The sequence below is a fragment of the Leopardus geoffroyi genome, chromosome B2, assembly GCF_018350155.1.
Source record: "Leopardus geoffroyi isolate Oge1 chromosome B2, O.geoffroyi_Oge1_pat1.0, whole genome shotgun sequence".
In the NCBI taxonomy this organism is placed as follows: Eukaryota; Metazoa; Chordata; class Mammalia; order Carnivora; family Felidae; genus Leopardus; species Leopardus geoffroyi.
The window spans coordinates 142,831,230-142,853,346 of NC_059332.1; the positions used below are offsets into that span (position 1 = coordinate 142,831,230).

At 41.5% G+C, this 22,117-nt stretch overlaps 1 protein-coding gene across 3 annotated transcripts in view; it reads left to right on the forward strand.

Annotated features, from left to right (window-relative positions):
* TULP4 (TUB like protein 4) overlaps window positions 1–22,117 on the forward strand; it is a 243,759-nt gene that overhangs the window by 120,954 nt on the left and 100,688 nt on the right. The window contains exon 2 of one of the 3 annotated variants that reach the window (XM_045500169.1): window positions 12,038–12,113. The exons of the other annotated variants lie outside the window; for them this stretch is intronic. Coding sequence (XP_045356125.1) covers window positions 12,111–12,113 — 3 coding nt within the window. The 5' untranslated portion in view covers window positions 12,038–12,110. The remainder of the gene's footprint in view (window positions 1–12,037; window positions 12,114–22,117) is intronic. 3 annotated transcript variants of the gene reach the window in all.

Below are 22,117 nucleotides of genomic sequence, written 5' to 3' on the forward strand. Positions count from 1 at the left end.
AGTTAGAATGACGAAGTAGAACTTGGGGGCTACACAGGTGATCTTTTATTTGATAAGAACCCAGGCTCCAGACAGAGGTGACAGTCAGGCTGGCTCTGAGGCTGTCGTCTGGTGAGGAAGTCAGATGCGGCATGGGCAGTGGCCTGTTGGGTAGCACGTGGAGGGCCGCTCAGAGCCCGTGATGGCACAGGGGCTCAGAGTCCAGAGGACTTAATGCAGGTGCACCCTGGAACTCATGCTTGGTGATGTGGGGGAGTAACTGCAGGCAGGGGAGCGGGCACTTGATGTTTTTACTTGACAGTGAGTTTCCTCTTTCGAAGTAGTGTTTCTCTGGTTTCTGACCTCCTCTGTGCCTCCAGAAAGCAGATGCAAGGCCATAATTGTATCTGAGACTCTGTTCTTGAATTCTGAATGTTTTGGATTTTAGAAGGCATATGATACAGATACCATAGAGTAGGAAGGACTCCTTATAGGTTTGGAGCATCACCTTGTAATTAGGCATAGCATTTCAGCAAAGCTCATTATGTGAGATGAATAAAGGCTTAACAGAGCCTTGTGGCATTTCAGTTTCAATTTTGTACCCAGATAAGTCAGCTCAGGGTTTGTCATCAAATGAGTTAGTGAAAAAACAATAGATTTCTAGAGGTTTTTAGAGTTGAGAATTGTGGATAATTGATGGTGGAGTCCTATTTCAATTGGTAGGACTCTGCTTTTTATTTTCTTCTCCTTTTATGGGCTTGATGTTTGTGAGTGTTGTCGGGCACATTTTAGAATGTAGGGGTGAAGTGACTAAATCTGTGGCTTCCTGTGCAGAATGAACTCGGCATCCTGAGCCATAAGAGCTGATTGCTACCTAGAAGACTCAGGTATATTTGTTCTCTTAAATAAGGATAATAGTGTAATTTCCTCTGTCTTTCTAAAAGCTCAAATTATGAATATTTAAATTCTCTTTATGAAACCTCGGGTAGAATGAATTATCTCTAAGTAATATATTTTTATTTGGATTTGGCATCACCCTATTTAATTATGTGTAGTGCAATTATTTGTTTGCACATAGGTCTCCCTTGCTAGACAGAAAACTTTTCAGGCAGGTAACGTGCTATTTTCTTTGTTATCTCTGGCATCTGGTATAGGACACACGCATGTCTGCACACGTCTGTAGCACAGGCAGGAATAGGAGGAGGAGGAGGAGGAGGTAGGGACATGGCTGCAGCTTGGTGCTTAGATACCAGTCTCCCATGTTCTTCAGAAACCTCCAGAGGCAGCGTCGTTCTCTCTTGTATTCGACCAACTGTCATGGGCAGACTTTAAGGCACAGATTTCTAGGAATTCATCTGACTGGGTGACTGCCCCGGGGGGTTGGGGAAAATGTATCTGTATGTGTATCTGTTTCGTTTTGGGCTCTGCCCCAGGTCTCTTGTACCCGCCGATCCTTAAGTGGAGGGCAGGGAAGTGGTTTCAGTTCCTTGTAGTGGAATGGGAAGACAAACCTTCCAACACTGTAGATCTCTCCCTCTAAGAGGATAATGGAATCCCTTGTCTTTTCTTCTCCATTTGCCAAATTCCTCCAGGCAGCAGAGTGGAGCTTCAGAGCCCTGAAGACTTAGGGTTTGGATCCTTGGTCTGCCATTACTTACTGGTTTCTTTTTGGCCAAATTACCGTGTATCTCTGAGCTAGGTTCTCATCTCTGAAATGATGATGAATAGGTTTACTTCAGGTCTGCAGTAGAGATGAAATGAGATACTTTCCATAGTGTGGTGTGGGACATGCCACTCAGTAAGTCCGGAATAATGACAGTTCCCTTTCATCACCGACAGTCCCTTTGTACGCCTGGAGACTTGTGGATAGTTCAGTCTGGCATTTATTTAGGCAGTTAAGGTGTCATTACAGCAGGGGTTGACATATTAATTAGAGCAATGTCCTTCTTACATATGTGAGTCAAAATCCATAATAAATGCCATTAATCTTGGGAAGTTGAAAAGGAGACCCTAAGAGGCTAAGAGAGCAGTGCTGAAAATGGAGTGGGAGCTTGGTGACAAGGATCAAGGTCACAGCCAGTTTAGCCGCCAGTGGGTCATAAGAAGCATTTGCTGGAGCAGTCTGGCAGGTTTTGTTGAATCTGGGACTAAATGCAACCCATCCCACCCTGGACCCGTGTGCTCAGCACTTAATGATGAGTGCCGTCGTCGTTAAGGTGTAGAAGCTAGATTTAAACCCAGTCTTGTAACCTCAGATCTGGGGTGCTACCCGCCACCCTCCTCTTGCTTAGAATACTGCCCCCTACCCAGTATATATTTGATAGATACCAGTAGTGATGAAACAACTCTGTGAAGCCCTGTGTCTTGTTTCCCTGCCTATAACATGGAAATGTTTCTATCTACTTTTATAGTACTTCTGTGAGGATTATAATGGAACGATTCAAGTAAAAGTGGCACACACAACGATTTCATGCTTATATTAGGTCTTATTATCAAGATGTGGGTTTCTGTTGTTTGGGTTGAAGTGGTGCTGTTTTTAAGGCCCTGGAGAACTAACCCAGAGGTGAAGCTTTTATAAAGGTGAATAGAAATGTATCATAAGGATTATAGGAGGGACAGAATACGTCTGAGGTGTCAGACCTGAACATGCCCTTGTTGGTTGTGGCTGATGGATTCTGGCAGCAAGACGTTCTAGGACTTGTTCGCTGAGGGGCTTGTCGTTTCAGAGCACAGTCAAGGGGTCACCTCATAAATATTTGCAGTGTTTAATGCGAAGAGACTGCAAAAAACTATCTGCTTGGTAAACTTCCCAGAGATAGCTATAGAAATTCTGAAACTGATTCCAGATGGTATCTCCCAGTACCCAGCCCCATAGTCAGGCTTTTATTTGAATGGGTTAAGAGTTGGTTGACTAAAACAGATGCTTTGGTCTGGAAAGGGGTGCCTTCCCCTGCCTCAGTGGTTTGCTGTTGTGAATGTAGGTTCTGAGTTTTACCTCTCGGTAATTACCAAGAAAAAAATAGAAAAAGTGCATTATCACCTACTGGCCTCTAACGCCACCCTGGCCCCCCAGTTATTATCTTGGTAAAGGTAATGATGACAGTTTATTATAAGGGCTTATGATGACAGTTTATTATAGGCAGAACATCCTAAGACTGTTCTTACTGGCTTTCTGTTGCATCTGGCTACCATTATGTATCACCTCTGTGCACTCAGGTCTTCCAGCTCGGTGCCCCCTTTAATCGGGTTGTAGGACGGATGAGCACATGACTGCTGACAGGAGATGGTTTTGGTCAAAACAAGGAACACACTGTGGCAGAAAGTACGCTGGTTCTGGAGTCAGGAGACTCTGGCTTCAAGTCCTGCCTTTCAGTTTAGTAATAATGTGTCACCTTGAGCAAGCTACTCTTGGAACCTCAGATTTTTCTGTGAAATGATGATACCACCTGCCTCAAAAAGCTGTGAGGATTAAATTAGTATGTGTATATATGTGTGTATATATACATAGTAAGATGTGTAAACACACATATATAAATGTAACATATCAACATACAATATGTAGTTATGCATTGTATATGTCGTTTAGTATAGTGCTTGGTTACACAAAGTTACTTATTTACTGTTAATTTTTATTCTCCCTTCTCCACATAGTCTTGCCGTCAGGTGTGGTGCCATGCAGCCGGGCTTCTGTCAGTCAGAAGTTCACAAATATGTTGTAGAATACCTTGATTATAAAGTTTGCAGTTGGTTAGCTGAAATAGTCACCCTAAATCTGACTTTACTTAAGCGTAGCCACAACTGTCAGATCACTATCCCTGTTAATAGTTTTATTATAAATTACAAATTAGGTAAGCTTGGTTTCTGAATTAAAATAATAAAGTTGGAATTTCAGTGCTCAAACTTTAATAAAGCAGTGACTTCTCCAAATTTAACCAAGTAAAACCCTATTAATTAGAAATAATTTGGAGGACCTCCAGTCTTTCATGGTGACATAATGGCATTTACAGAGTACTAGTAGATATATACTCTAGTCCTGTTTCAAAAGAGTAACATTTGCATAAAATATTTATAGGTACTAATAGAGACAGTGTAGTAAGTTTTCTTTTTACTACTTTAATATATGTTTAAAATTTATTTTTCAAACAACATAATGTATCATAAATGTAACTTACTACATGTATAAGAAGGAACTCTTAATTCCTTGACGATAGTTTAATATAGCTACAAAGTTCAGACAGGACATTCCTTACTCAGAAAGGCAGTCTGTATCGTGGTGGTTAAGTAGCACCAGACGTAAGCCAGACTACCTGGGTTAGAAATCTGGCTTAGCCATTTATTAGCTGAATGACCGCAGGCAATTTCCTAAATCTCTCTGTTTTCTATATTCTTGCGCAAAAGCAGGACAATAATAGTTTCTGTCCCATAGGGCTGCTGAGTGGACTAAATGAGTTAATACTTGGAAAGTGCTTAGGAGTCTATCTAGCACAGTGTTAGCTGTTTCTCACACTTGGAAAATTGAGAAGGAATTAGCTTATTTTCTATTTATTTCTTTCATCTCAAAGTGATTACAGAAATATACAGATTTTTGGGAAAAAGTAGTCAAATAGAAAAGTGTTATAAAAGCAGAGGATAAAATCAGGCAGAAACTGCATGCAGTGCAGTTGGAAGAGTAGGGGGAGTGTGTAGGGGCTAAAGCAGAGAGGCAGTCATGTTACCATATATTAAATGTGGAGCTGTTTTTCTCGTTTTGTCAATGAAAGCTTTCATGCAAGTTCATTGTATTACACCAAAGTACAAATCAAAATTTGAAGACCATATCTCGAGTAGAGTATCAGAATTGCTGTATGCTTTTTATATATATATATATATATATATATATATATATATATATACACACATATACACACATACATACATATATATACATACGTACATATATATATACATACATACATATATATATACATACATACACATATATATATATGTATATATATATATATATATATATATATGACCACCTATCTGTGGCACATATGTCACGAAGTACTCCAACTCAGCATACCAAATAGATGTCCTTAGTTGAAGGGGTTGAGATTGGCAGGTGCTTGATTAATCCCCCTCCCCAAACAGTTGCTTAACATAGTGAATCATTAAAAAATGATGCATAAATAAATGCCTTAAATATTTTACGTTAATTTAAAAGCATGGTTTCTGAATAGCATATTAACCAGTAAAGAGTTTTCCCATACGCTCTCTACGTAGATGCTTTTCCCCGCACCCAGAGTGTGTGCTGCTTGCAGTAAAACACTGCACTGCGAGTATTTTACTCAGGAAAGGTTCTGATGGGTTGCAGCCTGTCTTTCTTACATGCACAGGCACACGCATGCACACTCACATGGGTTTTTTAAGTTTTACTGAGATATAATTCACATACCATAAAATTCATCTGTTTGAAGTTTTCGTGTACAATTTAATGGTTACAACCATTTATTATGAGCAGGACTCTGAAGCCACTGAGAAAGGAAAGCTAACAGTGTGCATGCTCTCTGGATTATTTTCTCTGGTCGCTGACAGTTGTATCACCCTCAATTCAATGGAAATCTTTTTTAGTGACCTGCGTTTTAGTCTTTGGAAATTTAACTTGGATTTCATAGTTAAATTTATATTCATGAATGTGCATGTGAGCACCTCAGACTCACTCCCCCCAACAAAGGAATTCTATACTTAATCAGTTTAGCTGTCTTATCTAGTACATATTAACATAGCTACTTGGAGAATTACTGCTTTAGGAGATTCAGGTATCTAAAATGATTTAGCTAGGGGGCGCCTGAGTGGCTCAGTCCTTTGAGTGTCAGACTTCAGCTTAGGTCATGGTCTCCCGGTTCACAAGTTTGAGCCCTACATCAGGCTCTTTGCTGTCAGTGCAGAGCCTACTTTGGATCCTCTGCCCCCACCCCCCCACCTCTTCCCTGCAGCCTCACACACGCTCTCTCTTTCTCTGAACAATAAATACAAATAAATAAAAAATAAAATAAGATAAAATGGTTTAGCTAGAATAAATACAAATAGTGACATCTTTTCTGTTTTCTGTCTCATAGCAAATTGCCAAATTTCATCTAACTCACACAGTACAGGACTTAGTAATTTCTGTGCTTAATTAGGAAATAATTAGCCTTGAAATTGTGTTTATATAGAAGAGTGGTAATAAAATTTTATCCATTGTGTAAGATGCTTAGAGGAAAATAATATACTCATTTTCTAATGAATCAAACAAAGCCCTCATCACAGGTATAGTTTTTCTGCACAAGTATAGATAGAGATATTATTGTTTAACAAAAGAGTCACCTGAAAAATAAAGTTTTTTTTTTTTTTTTAAATAGGTTTCTGACATCATCAAAGTAAATGAACTCTAAATTATGGTCAGCCAAGTATTATAATTAAAATCTTACTATGAACTATATAGCACAGACTGGACTGAGTTCTGTGATGACAGCAAAGATGACACTTCCCGCCCCAGGCGGTCGCTATGATGGACGCCAGGACTTGCTATGGAAAACGCAGGCCTGTGCCACTCTGTCCAGTGTTCAGTATCTCTGATCCCTTATCTGAGCTTTCAAAAAGGAATGACCCAGCTTAAGATGATGAGGCTTGCTGATTTGCAGTTTCAAAGAGATCTATGAAGCCAAAGTAAACAATTTCCTAGTTTTGCCATCCATGGTACATTTTTGCTGGCAGTATCTTACTTAATAGGGAAAGGATTAAATTTTCTCGCTACATCCTGGAACTAAAATCAATGGAAAAAACCCAACTTCTCCCTGAGATAAAAGCAAGACAGCGTATTTTTTCTTTTATTTCTTAATATATACATAAAACTATATGCTTTGATGTGAAGATCAATAAAAGTGGATTTGGGGATTTTATCTTACAAATTATTTCTTAGGCTTTAATTAATTAATTGCAAAATGCTGTAAAGGGGCATATGATTCATGTGGTGTGCTTCTTTCCTTGGAGCTAGCAAACATTGTTTTTGACAGAATTTCTATTAATCGGTATGGATTTGTCCAGAAGATTGCCAGAGCCCAGTGGTACCCCTCATACCTCATGTGTGGAAAGACCCTTTGGTTTAAGGGTAGAGTATGTACTGCAGAATATAGCCTGGTTCAGGTCTGTTGAACAAAAATTGTTGTGCACTCGACTAGCAGTTAGGCTAGGTAGTTCTGCTTAGTCTTCATAGTGTTAAAACATGTTTAATTACATACGTCATTCCTGTGCATAATGAGAAATAAAGACGTGTGTGAAGTGAAATACCCTCTCCAGTATCTGGAGAAGCAGCCATTGCTAGCAGTCTGAGTATTCTTCCTAAACTTTTCTTTGTATACAATAACAGGCAAAAAGACGTGTACCATGCATATAAATGAACACAGCTTTTTGTAACACAAAATTAAATCATGGTATACCTGATCAGCAGCTTGCTTTTTTCCTGTACGTCAATTACATGTGAACTTCTTTTCATGTCAGTACACTAAAAAAAGAAGAAAAAAGAGAGGAAAAGCTAGTTATGCAAATGAATGTATGTATCATTATTTATTTAATTATTTATCCATGTGTTGGTGAATGTTTAAGCTGTTTTGTCTGTATGGAGTTGTTAGCATCTTCAAGAAAAGGTAACAGCCTGAATTCCAATTTGTTTTCTTAGAATTTTGTCAATTCCACAGTATGGCAATGTGCTCCTAGCTAGGGAGCAGTATCTACGAATAGCTATCTTATTTGCACTGTTGACTTCTTCCAAAAGCTGACTTTATGCAACAAAGTGTTTATACTACATTTGAACAGTGTTGACCTCCAAGATAAATTGGGCCTAACTATCAGTCTTTATATTTCATTTCATCAGATACATTTGTAACTGGAAGTGTCTTTGGAGGCTATCTATAGGATGGGGTCCATATGATGGTTTTCTAGATCAGGAAAAGTCATTACTATGCCCAGCAGATGGAAAATCAGATCACAGCAGGAGAAGGAGCTAACAGCATGCTAAGATCACAGCCTGTGTACCAAGTAGTTGGAAAGTCAGATGATAGGAGAAGAGCACACTATGGTTTTGTGCAAATTGAAAACTCGAGTGAAGAATTTCATTCAACTAAGTACATTTATTTCTCATGGGTACTGTGTTTGTTTTAATATAGGAATAAAATAGAAATATTTGTAATAATAAACAGCAGCATGGGCACAACTTTAATGCTGAAAGGATTTCTTAGTGTAGTATTTGTGTGTGTATTTATGTTTGGGGGGCAGGTACAGGATGAGCATATTGCTATTTCTTTCTATTTTTTAACAATTTTTTAAAAGTTTTATTTATTTTGGTGGGGGGAGATAGAGTGAGTGTGAGTGGGGGAGGAGCCGAGAGAGAGAGGGAGAGAGAGAGAATGCCAAGCAGGCTCTGTCTGCACTATCAGTGCAGAACCTGATGTAGGGCTTGAACTCAGGGACTGTGAGATCGTGATCTGAGCCCAAACCAAGAGCCGGAAGTTTAACTGACTGAGCCACCCGGGCACCCCGCTATTTATTTCTTTTTGTAAAATTTATAATAAAAACCATAAGGAAGTATTTTATTATGAAATGGAGTACTATGGATATATCTTGAAAAACTGAGTAACAGGTATTTACAGCAAGGTTTACAGCAAGGTCATTAGCTGTTTCCTCTTAACAGTAGCATGTATAAAGTGCATCATGCCCCAGACCAGGATTAAGGGGCTGTGACTTAAGCCAAATAGTCAGGAGCAATTGTTTAGAATCAGCTATAATTTATGAGGGCTCTCTTAGGAAATTTAAACATACAAAGGCAAATTTCGTGAATACTCTTCAAAGTATCTTTCTCTTAGCAACACCATGTTTTTCTTTAAGATAATATTTTAAATAGACCAGAAATACTGGATGGCAGGGGCTTTCAAGTGTATTTGCATACGTGGTGTAAAAGACCTGGAACTCCTGGATTAAGGAGACTGACTTAGGAGTGGGAACGGGCTGCTCGCTTTCCAGTACATATCGCTGTTTGAGGATAGCCGTCTGATAGCATCTTTGCCCGCGCCGGATGTGGTACCTTCCAGTGACCCTTTGCTGTTACTGTTACTTACGAATAGATGCTTTGTGTTACCTGTGTCTGCTTGTCCTCTGTGGTGTAAGAAGCTCCGGAAAAGCAGTCTCTTTCGGTTCTGCTCACTCTGTATTCCTAGAGCCTAGAATAGTGCCTGGCATGTGGCAGGCACTCACTCAGTAGTGCTGTTGAATGAAATAACAGCTTCTGCCTAGCCAGGAGTTACACGAGTAGGAATTTGAATCACAGTGTAGGAAGCCCAGAAGGCAAGTGGCTGCTGCCATTTTTCAGAAGCCTGAGGCAGCGTTTCTGCAGTTCTGTTCTTTTCCTCGCATCCACAGGCTGGCTGCTGCAGCTCACTCCGCCACATTAAGGCTAAAGGCAGGAGAAAGCTGGATGGGTGGTTTTGTCCACTTTCTGCTCACCTTTCATTGGCCAGTCCCCACCGCAAGGTGGGGAAGGGGAGGGGAGGGAGCTTGGAAACCAGCAGAGGTAGATGGGGAGGGAGCGAGTTGGGATTGGATCATGGGCAAGACCATTCACTGTCCTACACTGCCTCTGGGACTGATGTGTTTGAAGTTAGTATTTCTTTGTTCACTAAGAAATCGAGCCATTTCCCCTGATTTATTTAGCCCTTTCTCTTCTTCATTCTTTGTTGTATTTGGTAGACACATTTTTTCCTAGTTTTTAAAATTTTTTTCAGTTTACTAATTTAGCAGTTTCAGTTAGCATTAGTTATATCTCTTTCGGTTACAAGTTGCATAAACCTTACTTTAACTTAACCAAAACTAGAGAAGTATTGCCTCTTACAGCTGAAATGCCCTGGGTTGGTCTGGCTTTGGGCACATTTTGGTCTCCACACTTAGGTGTTGTCTTCAGCTCTGCTTTCTCCATGTGTTGACTGTATTCTCTGCCACAGTTTCTTCCATAGTTGGCATTTTTTTTTTCATTGCAATCTCTTTTTTTGTTTATTTATTGCTACTTGTTTGTTTGCTCTTTTTTAAGTTTTTATTTTAATTCCAGTTAATTAACATACAGTGTTATATTAGTTTCAGGTGTGCAGTATAGTGATTGAATACTTCATACAACACCTGGTGCTCATCACAGCCAGTGCACTCCTTCATTTCCATCATCTATTTAGCCCGCCCCGCCCCCCCCCCCCGTAAACATCACTTTGTTCTCTCTAGTTAAGAGTCTGTTTCTTACTTTCTCTCTCATTTTTTGCCCTTTTCTTGTTTTTAAAAGCCCACATATGAGTGAGATCATATGCTTTTGTCTTTCTCTGACTGACTTTATTTCACTTAGTAGCGTTGTACTCTCTAGCTCCACCCATGTCATTGCAAATGGCAAGATTTCATTCTTTTTTATGGCTGAATAATATTGCATCCTATATCTATACCACATTCATTTATCCGTTCATCAGTTGATGGACACTTGGACTGCTTCCATATCTTGGCTGTTGTAAATATGCTGCAATAAACATAGTGGTGCATTTATCCCTTTGAATTAGTGTTCTTGTATTCTTTGGGTAAATAGCCAGTAGTGCAATTGCTAGATCATAGGGTAGTTCTATTAACTTTTTGAGGAACCTCCATACTGTTTTCCACAGTGGCACCAGTTTGCGTTCCCACCAACAGTGTAAGAGGGTTCCTTTTCTTCCACATCCTCGCCAAGTCCTGTTGTTTCTTGTGTTGTTGATTTTAGCCACTCTGACAGGTGTGAGGTGATACCTCATTGTAGTTTTGATTTGTATTTCCCTGATGATGAGTGACATTGAGCATCTTTTCATGTGTCTATTGGCCATCTGGATGTCTTCTTTGGAAGAATGTCTTTTCATGTATTCTGCCCATTTGTAATTGGTTTATTTGTTTTTTGGGTGTTAAGTTTTATAAATTCTACATATATTTTGGATACTAGCCCTTTATTGGATATGTTGCAAATACGTCATTTGCAAATATTTGTAAATGGGGAATCTTCTCCCATTCCTTAAGTTGCCTTTTAGTTTTGTTTCTTTCTCTGTGCAGAAGCTTGCTTTATCTATCTATCTATCTATTTGTTTATTTATTTATTATTTACTTAGAGACAGACAGACAGATACACAGAATCCCAAGCAGTTTCTGTGCTGTCAGTGCAGAGTCTGACATGAAGCACAATCCCACAAACTACGAGATCGTGACCTGAGCCCAAACCAAGAGTTGGATGCTTAACCTAACCAATTGAGCCACCCAGGCACCCCAGAAGCCTTTTATTTTGATGTAGTTCCAATAGTTTATTTTTGCTTTTGTTTCCCTTGCCTCAGGAGACATATCTTTTTTTTTTTTTAAATATAATTTATTGTCCAGTTGGCTAACATACAGTGTATACAGTGTGCTCTTGGTTTTGGGGGTAGATTCCCGTGATTCATCGCTTACATACAACACCCAGTGCTCATCCCAATAAGTGCCTTCCTCACTGCCCATCACCCATTTTCCCCTCTCCCCCACCCCCACCAGGAGACATATCTTGAAAGAAGTTGCTATGGTCACTGTCAAAGAAGTTATTATTGCCTGTATTCTCTGCTAGGATTTTAATGGTTTCAGTTCTCACATTTAGGTCTTTCATCCATTTTGTGTTTATTTTTGTGTATGGTATAAGAAAGTGGTCCAGTTTTATTCTTTTGCATGTAGCTGTTCAGTTTTCCCAGCACCATTTGTTGAAGAGACACAGTAGATGTTTTTTGATAGCCCCAGGCCAGGCTTCTGTGACCCCCACAGCTCATAGAGCCAGGTAGAGAGTAGACCCTCTGTCACCCAGGGCTGCCGTGTCACATTCCATTAGGAGCAGTCACTGTGAGCATCCGTGTGGAAGGCCTGGTTAGCCAGCCTGCGTGAGGCCCCTCCCTGTAGCCAGCTGGCCAGGAGGTGCATGATGGGAATGGCTGGCACCAGCATGTGGGTGGACGAGGAGTTGCTCTCTCTCTTGCAGAAACCAGGAGAGCTGGACACAGAGAAACAGGGGTGTCTACTGCAGACCTGAACAGGAGCATGCATATGTCGCTATGGTAGGTCTGCTGTTTTATTTATCTGCTGTTGCCTCAAAGCTTAGAAAATTATCAGTTTTTAAAGATGTCATAGCTGTACAGTTGTGTTTTACACTGGATATGCTGTAGTTAGGTATTTCTTTACTTTGTTCAGTCTTCCTGGAGTTGATCTGAAGTGTGATGTGGGTCAGGTGTACAGATTGCTGACTTTGCATCATGGTTCTGGCCCATGGCAGCTATGAGACTTTGGGCAAATTGTGAGATTTTCCTGTGCCTTCGTATTCTTGTTGCCAAAAGTAAGAATAATAGTGGTTCTTACTAGTAGAGTAATCCTCCAACTTAAATGAGAAAATGCGTGTAATAGCCAAGCAGAGTGCTGCCCCAGTGTACTCAGCTGCTAGTATTATTATTACTAGTACTGGCCTTCCCTCTCCCTCTAGCCCTAACTGTCACATCTGTCATGGAAAGAGCGGAGCCCTGGTTCTCTCTGCCCTTTTGTCTTGTTCTCACACTGACTTCATCACGTGTTTGTTCCTGGCAAGAATCATCCTTGCTTTTAGGCAGTTCAGTCAGATGGTTAAGAAACATTTACAGAAAGCTTAATTCTGCCTGCCTTTTTTGAGACAGAGGTCCATTTTTTCAAATCGAGTAAATACTGTGATGATCAGTATTTGCTTTCTTTAAATTAGGTGCAATACTTTACCCAGGGAGAGTCAAACAGGTAACACAGCTGACCCTTGAACAGCATGGGTTTGAAGTGTGGGTCATTTATATGTGAACTTTGTTTTTCGATAAATACATTACTGTAAATGTATTTTCTCTTTCTTACAATTTTCTTAACATTTTCTTTGTTGTAAGATACAGTATATAATACATATACAAAATATGTATTAATCAAATATGTTATCATAGGTAAGTGGTCTGGTCAGCAGTAGGCCATTAGTAAAGTTTTGAGGAACTCAAAAGTTACACATGGATTTTTGACTGTGCAGGAGGTCGGTATCCCTACATCCCTTGTGGTTCAATGGTCAGTTGAATATAGAAAAGGAATTCGTTATTATGAAATAGATCCTTTGAAAATACACTAAAGGGACCAAATTTAATACAGCTTTTCTAATTTTTATGTAATCGTATGTTGGAAATTATATAAGTAATACATTGTAAAAAATGCACAACTGGAAGAATATGAAAACCTTTGTAATCCCATCTCATAGAGATAACTGTTGTTTACATTGGTGTCTCTCCTTGCAGACTGCTTTTCTGTACAAACATACACATACATAGCGATATAATTTAAGATATTTCACTTAAATAGTCACAAGTAGGAGAGGTTTTTTTTGTTGTTGTTGTTTTTTCAACTTAATTTGTTTTAACTTCCCTACAAGAAATGTACACACATTTTTCTTAAGCACAGGCATTAAGAATCCTGGAGAAGTGGGTGGAGCCTGCTGTCTGTAATCTGATGGGAGTGCAGCTGGAGGTGGATGGCTTCAGGCTGCGTTACTTTCACATCACTTCGACTAGGGGTTGAAGAAAGTGGCTCATGAGGGGATGGAATAGCTCATTAATTATGAAACGTGAGAATGTGTTTGCTCAGTAAGGGAAACATTTTCAACAAAAGGTGAACTTTAGGGGGAAACTGACAACCACATGGTGGGCAACCAGAGGGAATCCGTGGGAAACGGTGCTGCATGAAGCCCTGGACAAAGGTGCTGTTCATTTGGCAGAATTTATGGAAACTCCCTTGAGCGTGGACACTTCTGTTTCAGAGTAACCCTCAGGGGCATGGATCAGCCAAGGCCAGTGTCACAGGTGCCTTCTGGAACCTGGGCAGGAGAGCTCCCCACTGCGCTGGTGTGTAATGTCTCAGTTCAGGGACACGGTAGGATCACCCATCTCCTTTCCCTTCAAGTTAGATGTTCTCAGTTAGCTCGCCTTGTCCAGTGAAATATGAGCAAAACCTTTGAGAAGCTCTGCCTGATTTTCCGTGCCCCCTTCTCCCTGCCCTGCAGTTGGTGGTGGGACAGGTACTAGAAGCTCTGTCAGCCTGGGTCTCTGGGTGAAGATTGTGCAGAACAGAGCCCCCAACTCACCCACATGGGTGTGAAGCACAATCAAGAAATAAACCTGTGAGATTGTTATTGCAATAAATTTGTTACTGCAATAAATAGTGATGCCCTCTATTTTTTCATTTATCATGAAAATTTGAAAGTCTGTATTTTGAAAGTCCACAAGATACAGATGTTATGCAGGGCAGCAGGGGCACATCCAGCCCCAGGGTACTATCCCATATTTGTTCTGGGCCTTACTCCCACAGGCTCTGGCAGTCCAGTGCATTGTAGGGCAGGAAAATACCTTTCCTCTGTCGTCTTAAGTTCCCAACTGGATCTCTGCACAAAGGACAGATTAACAAGAGAAAAGCACACAGATTTCACTTAATGTAAATTTTACATGAAACGAGAGCCTTCGTGAGAAAATGAGCCCTGGAGAAGTAGTTAAACCTGTGTGGTTTTATACTGGGTTTGACGAAGGCTGGGAAGCAGCGGGAAGGTGATAGGACAGAGGGCTCAGTGTGGTTCACTGGGGGAAGCTTAGCAAGGCCTGTCTGTTCAGAGTCCACTCACATCCTCCTGTCTTCAGAGATAAGAATGCTCCTTTCCTCTGGGCACAGGGAAGGCATCTCTCCCATGAGGGTCATATGACCTACTTCAGGGGAGAAGGTCAAAGGGTCTTTTCTGCACCTGCCATTTCTCACATGCCTTCAATTTAACACGTGCCCTATTTGGGAGCAGCCCGACCTGAACCCCATCAGGGTGATGATTTCATGGGTACCTAGTGCCCCCAGCACAACAGCCAAAGTCGTCCTGCCTTCTTCAGCAGATAGTAGGGCTGATACTTTTGGAGACTGCAATCTTTAGTCTGTGTGCAAAGTCAGCAGATTACCCCTGCTGAATATCACATGTGCGAAGGGTTTCACCATTTCTCCAGACTAAGCTTACAGCAGGTGGGCTCCTGGTTAGCAAGCTCCGCCTTCTGCCCCCGCAACCACCCATCCTGACCATTGGAGCCGAGTGCTAGGCTTCACGTAGCTCCCATAGGGTCATTGGCTTAGTACCTGTCCACTGAGGATTTTGGGAGTTGCCCCTTATGATGAGGGCTCCTTGCTTGTAAATGCTGCTTCTAACCCTTCTCTTGAGAAAAGTGCCTGTCCCTGAGGGGTAATCCCAACAGGCTGCAAGTTACATGGTTAGTCAACTGAGGCTACTCTGCCCCTCCCCAGAGCAGAGCAAAACAGTTTTCATGTATGAAACCACCTGGATAGAATCAACAAAACAGTGTTCCTTGAGGACACTCTTAATACTGAGTTTTCTTATTTTTAAATGCCCTAACAAAATGACAAAGCCAAAGTGACCTCTCCGTGAACTGACATTTGTTTTGTTTTGGTAACAATACGTTGTTGATGTGGCTACTCCCTCCTTGGCAAGCCAGTGTATTCGTGTATTAGTGTGAGGCTCAGGCAATTTCTGCTTTCCAGTTGTCAGGCAAACCTAGGAAACACCCTAGATGTGTGTGTGCAGGTGCACGTGTAGGCATGTGTAGGCAGGTGTGTGTGCATAGGTATGCGACCTTGCTACCACCTTCCTCACAGGCATTGGTGTTCACTTTTGAACGAGGTATTTCCCTCTGCCTCAGTTTTGTAGCTGTCCAAAGTAATCCCCAATTTGTTGGGAATCTGGAGGGTTGGCAGTTTGTCTCGGGACTTTTTTTTTTTTTTTATAATGTTTGTTTATTTTTTAAGAGACGGTGAGACAGAGTGTGAGTGGGGAAGGGGCGGAGAGAGAGAGGGAGATACAGAATCCGAAGCTGACCTGTCAGCACAGAGCCTGATGCGGGGCTTGAACCCACCTGCCGTGAGATCACGACCTGACCTAAAGTGAGACGCTTAACCGACTGAGCCACCCACGCACCCCTGTCAAGGGACTTTTGAAGTAATAAGAGAAAGGGCAAAAGACAAGGAGGGCTAATATTTGACAAGTAATCACCTATTGGGCTTACATGTGCCCCCTTAGCAGCTTTCATCTGGATCCTTTTTAGTGATGCTGAGTAGGCAATACAGCGACCCAAAGGAAGCACTGCTTTCCCTCCTCAGCTGAACTGTTGTAGCATTTTATGTGACATTTACAGCCCTCGATGTGTTCTCCTATAGTACCCTGTCTCCAGGCTTGAATGCACACATATGAAATACCTGTTGACATGCAGATTCTGATTCACTGTGTCTGGGGTCAGCTGATATTCTGCATTTTCCAAGCTCTCAGGCAATGCCCACGGTGCTAGAAAAGGCCCACACTTAGCCATCTAGGGTCAGCAAGCTGAGCTGCGGGTATTCACACGGTGATGAATTCTGGCCTGAAAGCAGACTGCCTGAGAGCGCCTTTCACATTGTGCTCTGGGGAGGTCAGGCGCTTTGTGGGTATTCGCTTAAGTAAGAGATAATCAAATGTGACATTTATTCAGATCTTCCTGTGTGCCAGGTACTTTTTAAAAAACATGTTCCTCATAACCTCTCTATCTGTGGACAGGACTTAGAGCCACAAGTAGCATATTCTGCAGCCAGCATTTCTACAAGTTTGTCTGACTTCAGAGCCTGAAACTGGAACCCTTACACTATACTCAGAGCTCTTTAATGTTTATGTGAATTTTGATAAAAGGATAATCCAAAAGAGGTTGAGAGTTTTTATCTAATCTCTGTCTCTGTCTTGCCAGTCAGCCTTGTCACTTGGGGTAATTCTTACCAGGCTTCTCATATTCCAGGACCAGAGCAAGGGGTGATGCTAGCATTTTATAGCTGTTGCTTAACAGTCTGGCAGCCTCAGAATTGTGTAATACGAATCATGTTTAAAAGATATTTATTAATAAACATTCAACTATGTTAATTTATTGAGAATTACCATTTTGATAAAGTTTATCAGATTAAAGAATTTTATTTGTAAACCTTTCTAAAAGTTACTGAGGTAAATTAAAGATTGTTTTATTGAGGTGTAATTGACATTAATTTCATATGCACAATATAATGATTTGGTATTTGTATATGTTGTGAAATGATCACCACAGTAAGTCTAGTTAACATCCATTACCATGCATAGTTAAAAAAAAACTTTTGGGGCGCCTGGGTGGCTCCATCGGTAGGGCATCCGACTTCAGCTCAGGTCATGATCTCGCGGTTCGTGAGTTTGAGCCCCACTTCGGGCTCTGTGCTGACAGCTTAGAGTCTGGAGCCTGCTTCGGATTCTGTGTCTCTCTGTCTCTGCCCCTCCCCTGCTTGCACTCTCTGTCTCTCTCAAAAATAAATAGAGGTTTTTAAAAAAAAAAAAAAAAAACTTTCTGTGTGACAAGGACTTTTAATATCTACTCTCTTATCAACTTTCAAATATGCGATACAGTATTATTAACTATAGTTACCAAGCTGTTCGTTATATCCCCATGATTTATTTTATAACTGGAAGTTTGTACCTTTTGACCCCTTTCACCCATTTTGCCCACTCATCCCCTGGCTTTGGCTACCACTGATCTCTTCTCTGTATCTGTAGAGCTTACGTGTTATTGTTATTGTTGTTTTAATTCGATACGTAAGTGAGGTCATATAATATTTGTCTTTGTCTGGCTTGTTTCACTTAGCATAATACCCTCAAGGTCCTTCCCTGTTGTCACAAATGGCAGGGTTTCATTCTTGGGACTGGAGGGGGCTGAATAGTAATCCATTGTATGTGTATATCAAATCTTCTTTATCCATTCACCCATCAATGGACACTTAGGTTATTTCCATATCTTGGCTATTATAAACAATGCTGCAATAAACATAGAAGTGCATTTTTCTTTTTGAATTAGTGTTTTCTTTTTCTCCATATAACTAACCAAAGTGGATTTGATGGATCATATGGTAGTTCTATTTTTAATGTTTTCAGGAACCTCCATACCGTTTTTTTACAGTGTCTGCACCAATTTACATTCCCACCGACAGTATACTGGGGTTCCCTTTTCTCCACATGCTCATCAACACTTGTTATTTCTTGTCTTTTTGAGTCTAGCCATTTTAACAGGTGTGAGGTGATTTGCAGTGTGGTTTTGATTTGCATTTTTCTGATGATTGGTGATGTGGAACACCTTTTCATGTGCCTGTTGGCCATCCATATCTCTTTGGAAGAAAGTCTATTCAGATCCTCTACCTACTTTTTAATCAGATGTTTATGTCTTTGCTATTGAGTTGTAGGAGTTTATATATTTTGGATGTTAACCCCTTATCAGGTATATGGTTTGCAAGTATTTCTTCCATTCAGTAGGTGGCCTTTTCATTTCATTGTCTAGTTACTTACCTGCTGGTCCCCCCCAACCAGAGCACTTCTGGCTGTGTGAGCCCTATGCTGTACTTAGCTGTCTCTCTGGCTCCAGCGTGGGGTCTGGCATAGGGGGAATGCTCCGTAAATGTAGCAAGTACCTCGGGCTCCTCCATACTTCTTGGACATTTTAATTGGGGTGTAGCCAGGATCATTTGCATATTAATTCTGTGGTCTAACCAAGCCAGTACTTGTAAAGAATTGTGTTGGAAATTATTTACATCATGCTGCTAACAGTTTTGGTTATGTAGAATTTCATTCCTCGCCTTTTGAAGTACGAAAGTCTCGTACTTGAATTTGGTAAGAAACACAGCTGGGTTTTTTTGCCCTCATGGTTCATATTTATCTTGTGTATTTCTGTGTATTGTGTAACTTAAAAAGAACGATGACATTTCATTCAGTTCCTCACACAGGACCATTGATGGAACAGTATGGTGTTCAAGGATGTATATTGAAATAAGCAGAAACTAAAGCCTCAGTAAGGCCTCTTGATTGAGAAAAGCTACAGGTAGTTTCACGTTGACCAGTTTTTCCTTGGAAGTGAACAAGCACTGCATAGAACGTAGTGGATGTGTGTGCCTGCACTGTTTACTTTTATCTGTTGCACATGTTCTGGGTTCTAAGTATAAAGTGTCCCACAACCCAAGAAATAAAAAGCAAATGTCAGACAGTGGTGAGTGACAGAGACAGAGCTGTGTGGGACCTCTCTCATTTGGAAGCGTCCCTTGGAGTGAAGCCTTGGCCTAGGGTGTGGGCGAGGCCATCCCGGATGGGCAGCCCTCACTGACTTAAGGACTCATCTGCTAGGCCGTCGCTTGCCTGAGCCCGGTCTTCTCATTTCTTTCATGTCAAGTGCTTGTCTTCTTTTACTGTATATCAGGTACACCCTAGTAGGTGGGAACCACACCTCCACGGAGGCTCTGTTCTCTCATTTGTTTCATTTTTTTGGATGTACACAATTTCTTTATAATTCTGAGTGACCATCTGGTTTTTGTAAAAGTGCCTCAGTCTCAATCTGTAGCTCAGTGTGGTTGAAATTAATCACTCAAAAGCAGTCTGATAGTCTGGGCTGATATTTAGGAGCCTGAATCGTAGTGCTAGCTCTACAGAAATCATGGAAAGGTCTTAGATAAAGCTTTTGTGTATGTTGTCTTATATGCAAAATATGAGAAAGTTATGAAGGTTCCATGGATATTATGGGGACAAGTTAAATAAAATTCTTTTGAGCTACTTTGAGCTTCAGAAGCACAAACCATCTAAAACCTACTTCTGAGTTGACCTCCCGTAGATGATTCATATCCTCCAGATGGCATTATCTTCCTAATAACCATTCCTTTAAAAAACTAAAGTGCAGCTAAATGTGTAGTATTTTTAAGGTACCAAGGAGAATCCAACAGTAATATTTAAAATGCCAACATCTTCCTTCACCCCTACCCCTTTGGGAAGTGAAAGAAATTTCAGTTAATTTTGATGACCGTGATGTCCCGTACAGAACTACCCGGTCTTCATTCCTGTTTTCTCACAGACATCCATTCTTTACTTTCGTCCTGTACAGAACTACCCGGTCTTCGTTCCTGTTTTCTCAGACATCCATTCTTTACTTTCCTCAATTTTTGTGTTACAAATAATTTTGTAACAGTAACCATGGTCAACACTGTCTGCCCAGTGAATAAAAGAAAAAAGCAGCTTGTGACTCTGTCATGCGCTCTCTTCAGTTCCATTTAAACTACAGAGCATTGGGGGCGCCTGGGTGGCTCAGGCAGTTGGGCGGCCGACTCGGCTCAGGTCATGATCTCGCGGTCCTTGAGTTCGAGCCCCGCGTTGGGCTCTGTGCTGACAGCTCAGAGCCTGGAGCCTGTTTCAGATTCTGTGTCCCCCTCTCTCTGACCCTCCCCTGTTCATGCTCTGTCTCTCCCTGTCTCAAAAATAAGTAAAACGTTAAATAAATAAATAAACTACAGGGCATTGCCCATGGGATAAGGACCACGCCAGCCCCAGGCAGTACTCAAGTCTGCAACACAGTGTGGGGCCCCACAGGAACTCGGCTGCTGGGTTGGAGGGTAACTGAGAAGTGGAGCGTGGGGCACCCGGGCAAGAAAAGCTTCCTGTAGGAGATCAACTCAGCTCTAGCTTGCACGTGGACGTTGGTCCTCTGTGCTGTCACCTCTGTGCCACCAGACGGCAGTCAGTAACAGCTGGCTCGTGCCTTCATGCTGTTTCCGGGTGAGAAAGGTGGAAAGCTCTCCCTTCTGGTCCCTCATCCCTAGTTCTAGGAGCCCTGGGGAGCTCTCGGGTGAGACCGCCCTTTAGGAAAACTATCTAAAGACTCCATTGAAAATCACTCCGTGGTATCATTGAGGGAGGGCTCCTGTCAGTTTCCTTCAGGATGCCCTAGTTGGTTAATAAGAACTTTATTAAGGAGCTACTTCTCCCCAGCAGCAGGATCCTGTGTTGTGGGACAGGTTGGGGGGTTTGTGGGTGAGCTTAAAAAACACAGAAATGTGAAGTCACTTGAAAACATATTAACGTGTGCAAAGATGTTGACAGGGAGTGCAGTCATTGGGAGGGATATGAGGAACTTAGCAGTTAGAGGAGGATGAATATACATTTATCTAGATTAAGGTGTCATGTGTGTCCATTCAACAGGGAAGAGAAAACATACATCTGCAGAAATGTGACCAAATAGTTCAGATAGTTGTTTGGGAAGTACCAAATTTCAAGGAATTTTCTATTTTCTTTCTTTCTTTTTTTTTTTAAATTTTTAATGTTTATTTATTTTTGACAGAAAGAGAGAGAGAGAGACAGAGCATGAATCGGGGAAGGGCAGAGAGAGAGGGAGACACAGAATCTGAAGCAGACTTCAGGCTCCAGGCTCCAAGCTGTCAGCCCAGAGCCCGAGGCGGGGCTCAAACCCACCAACTGTGAGATCATGACCTGAGCCAAAGTCGGACTCTCAACCGACTGAGCCACCCAGGCATCCTGAATTTTCTATTTTCTATTTATTTCTGTAACATGAGTTTTGTTTAGTGTGTATTTACTACTTTCATAATTAGAAAAAAAAAGATTAAAAGGGGAAAATAATACATAAATACTTGACAGGAATTTTAAGATACTTTAACTTAAAGTGTAAATATTGAGCCAGATGGGGAGCATCAGAAATTTAGAACAAAGTGTGTTTATCATTCTAACGGTAGGCGGTGCAGTAGTCGTGGTTCTCCAGGGTCAGAGCCACCAGGACGCACCCTCCCCACCCGCACTGTAGGGCAGCAGCCGGCTTTCCCCGCGGTGGTCTGCATCAGTCACCCAGCTGGCTCCGGAAGTCCCTTCTGTCCCTGTTGATTCCTACGCATGAGGAGCCCAAACTGGCTGGATGGCCGTCTTAACTTCCAGTTTAATGGGATCGTTGTTGTGCTTCCTGGGGGAAGCATTCCTGCCTTTGGAACCAGCAGAAGGGGAGGTCATGGAGACAGGAAGCCATGTTTTGGTAGTGGGTCACTAGGGGTAAAAGTGTGTGGGGCCACTATCATTTGTATTCCTCGATTCCTGGCTCTGTGAATCCTGACTAGGAGAAAGAAACAGCACCATATGTTGGACAACTGATTCAGAGCAGACCCCACCTCTTAGAGGACCTTG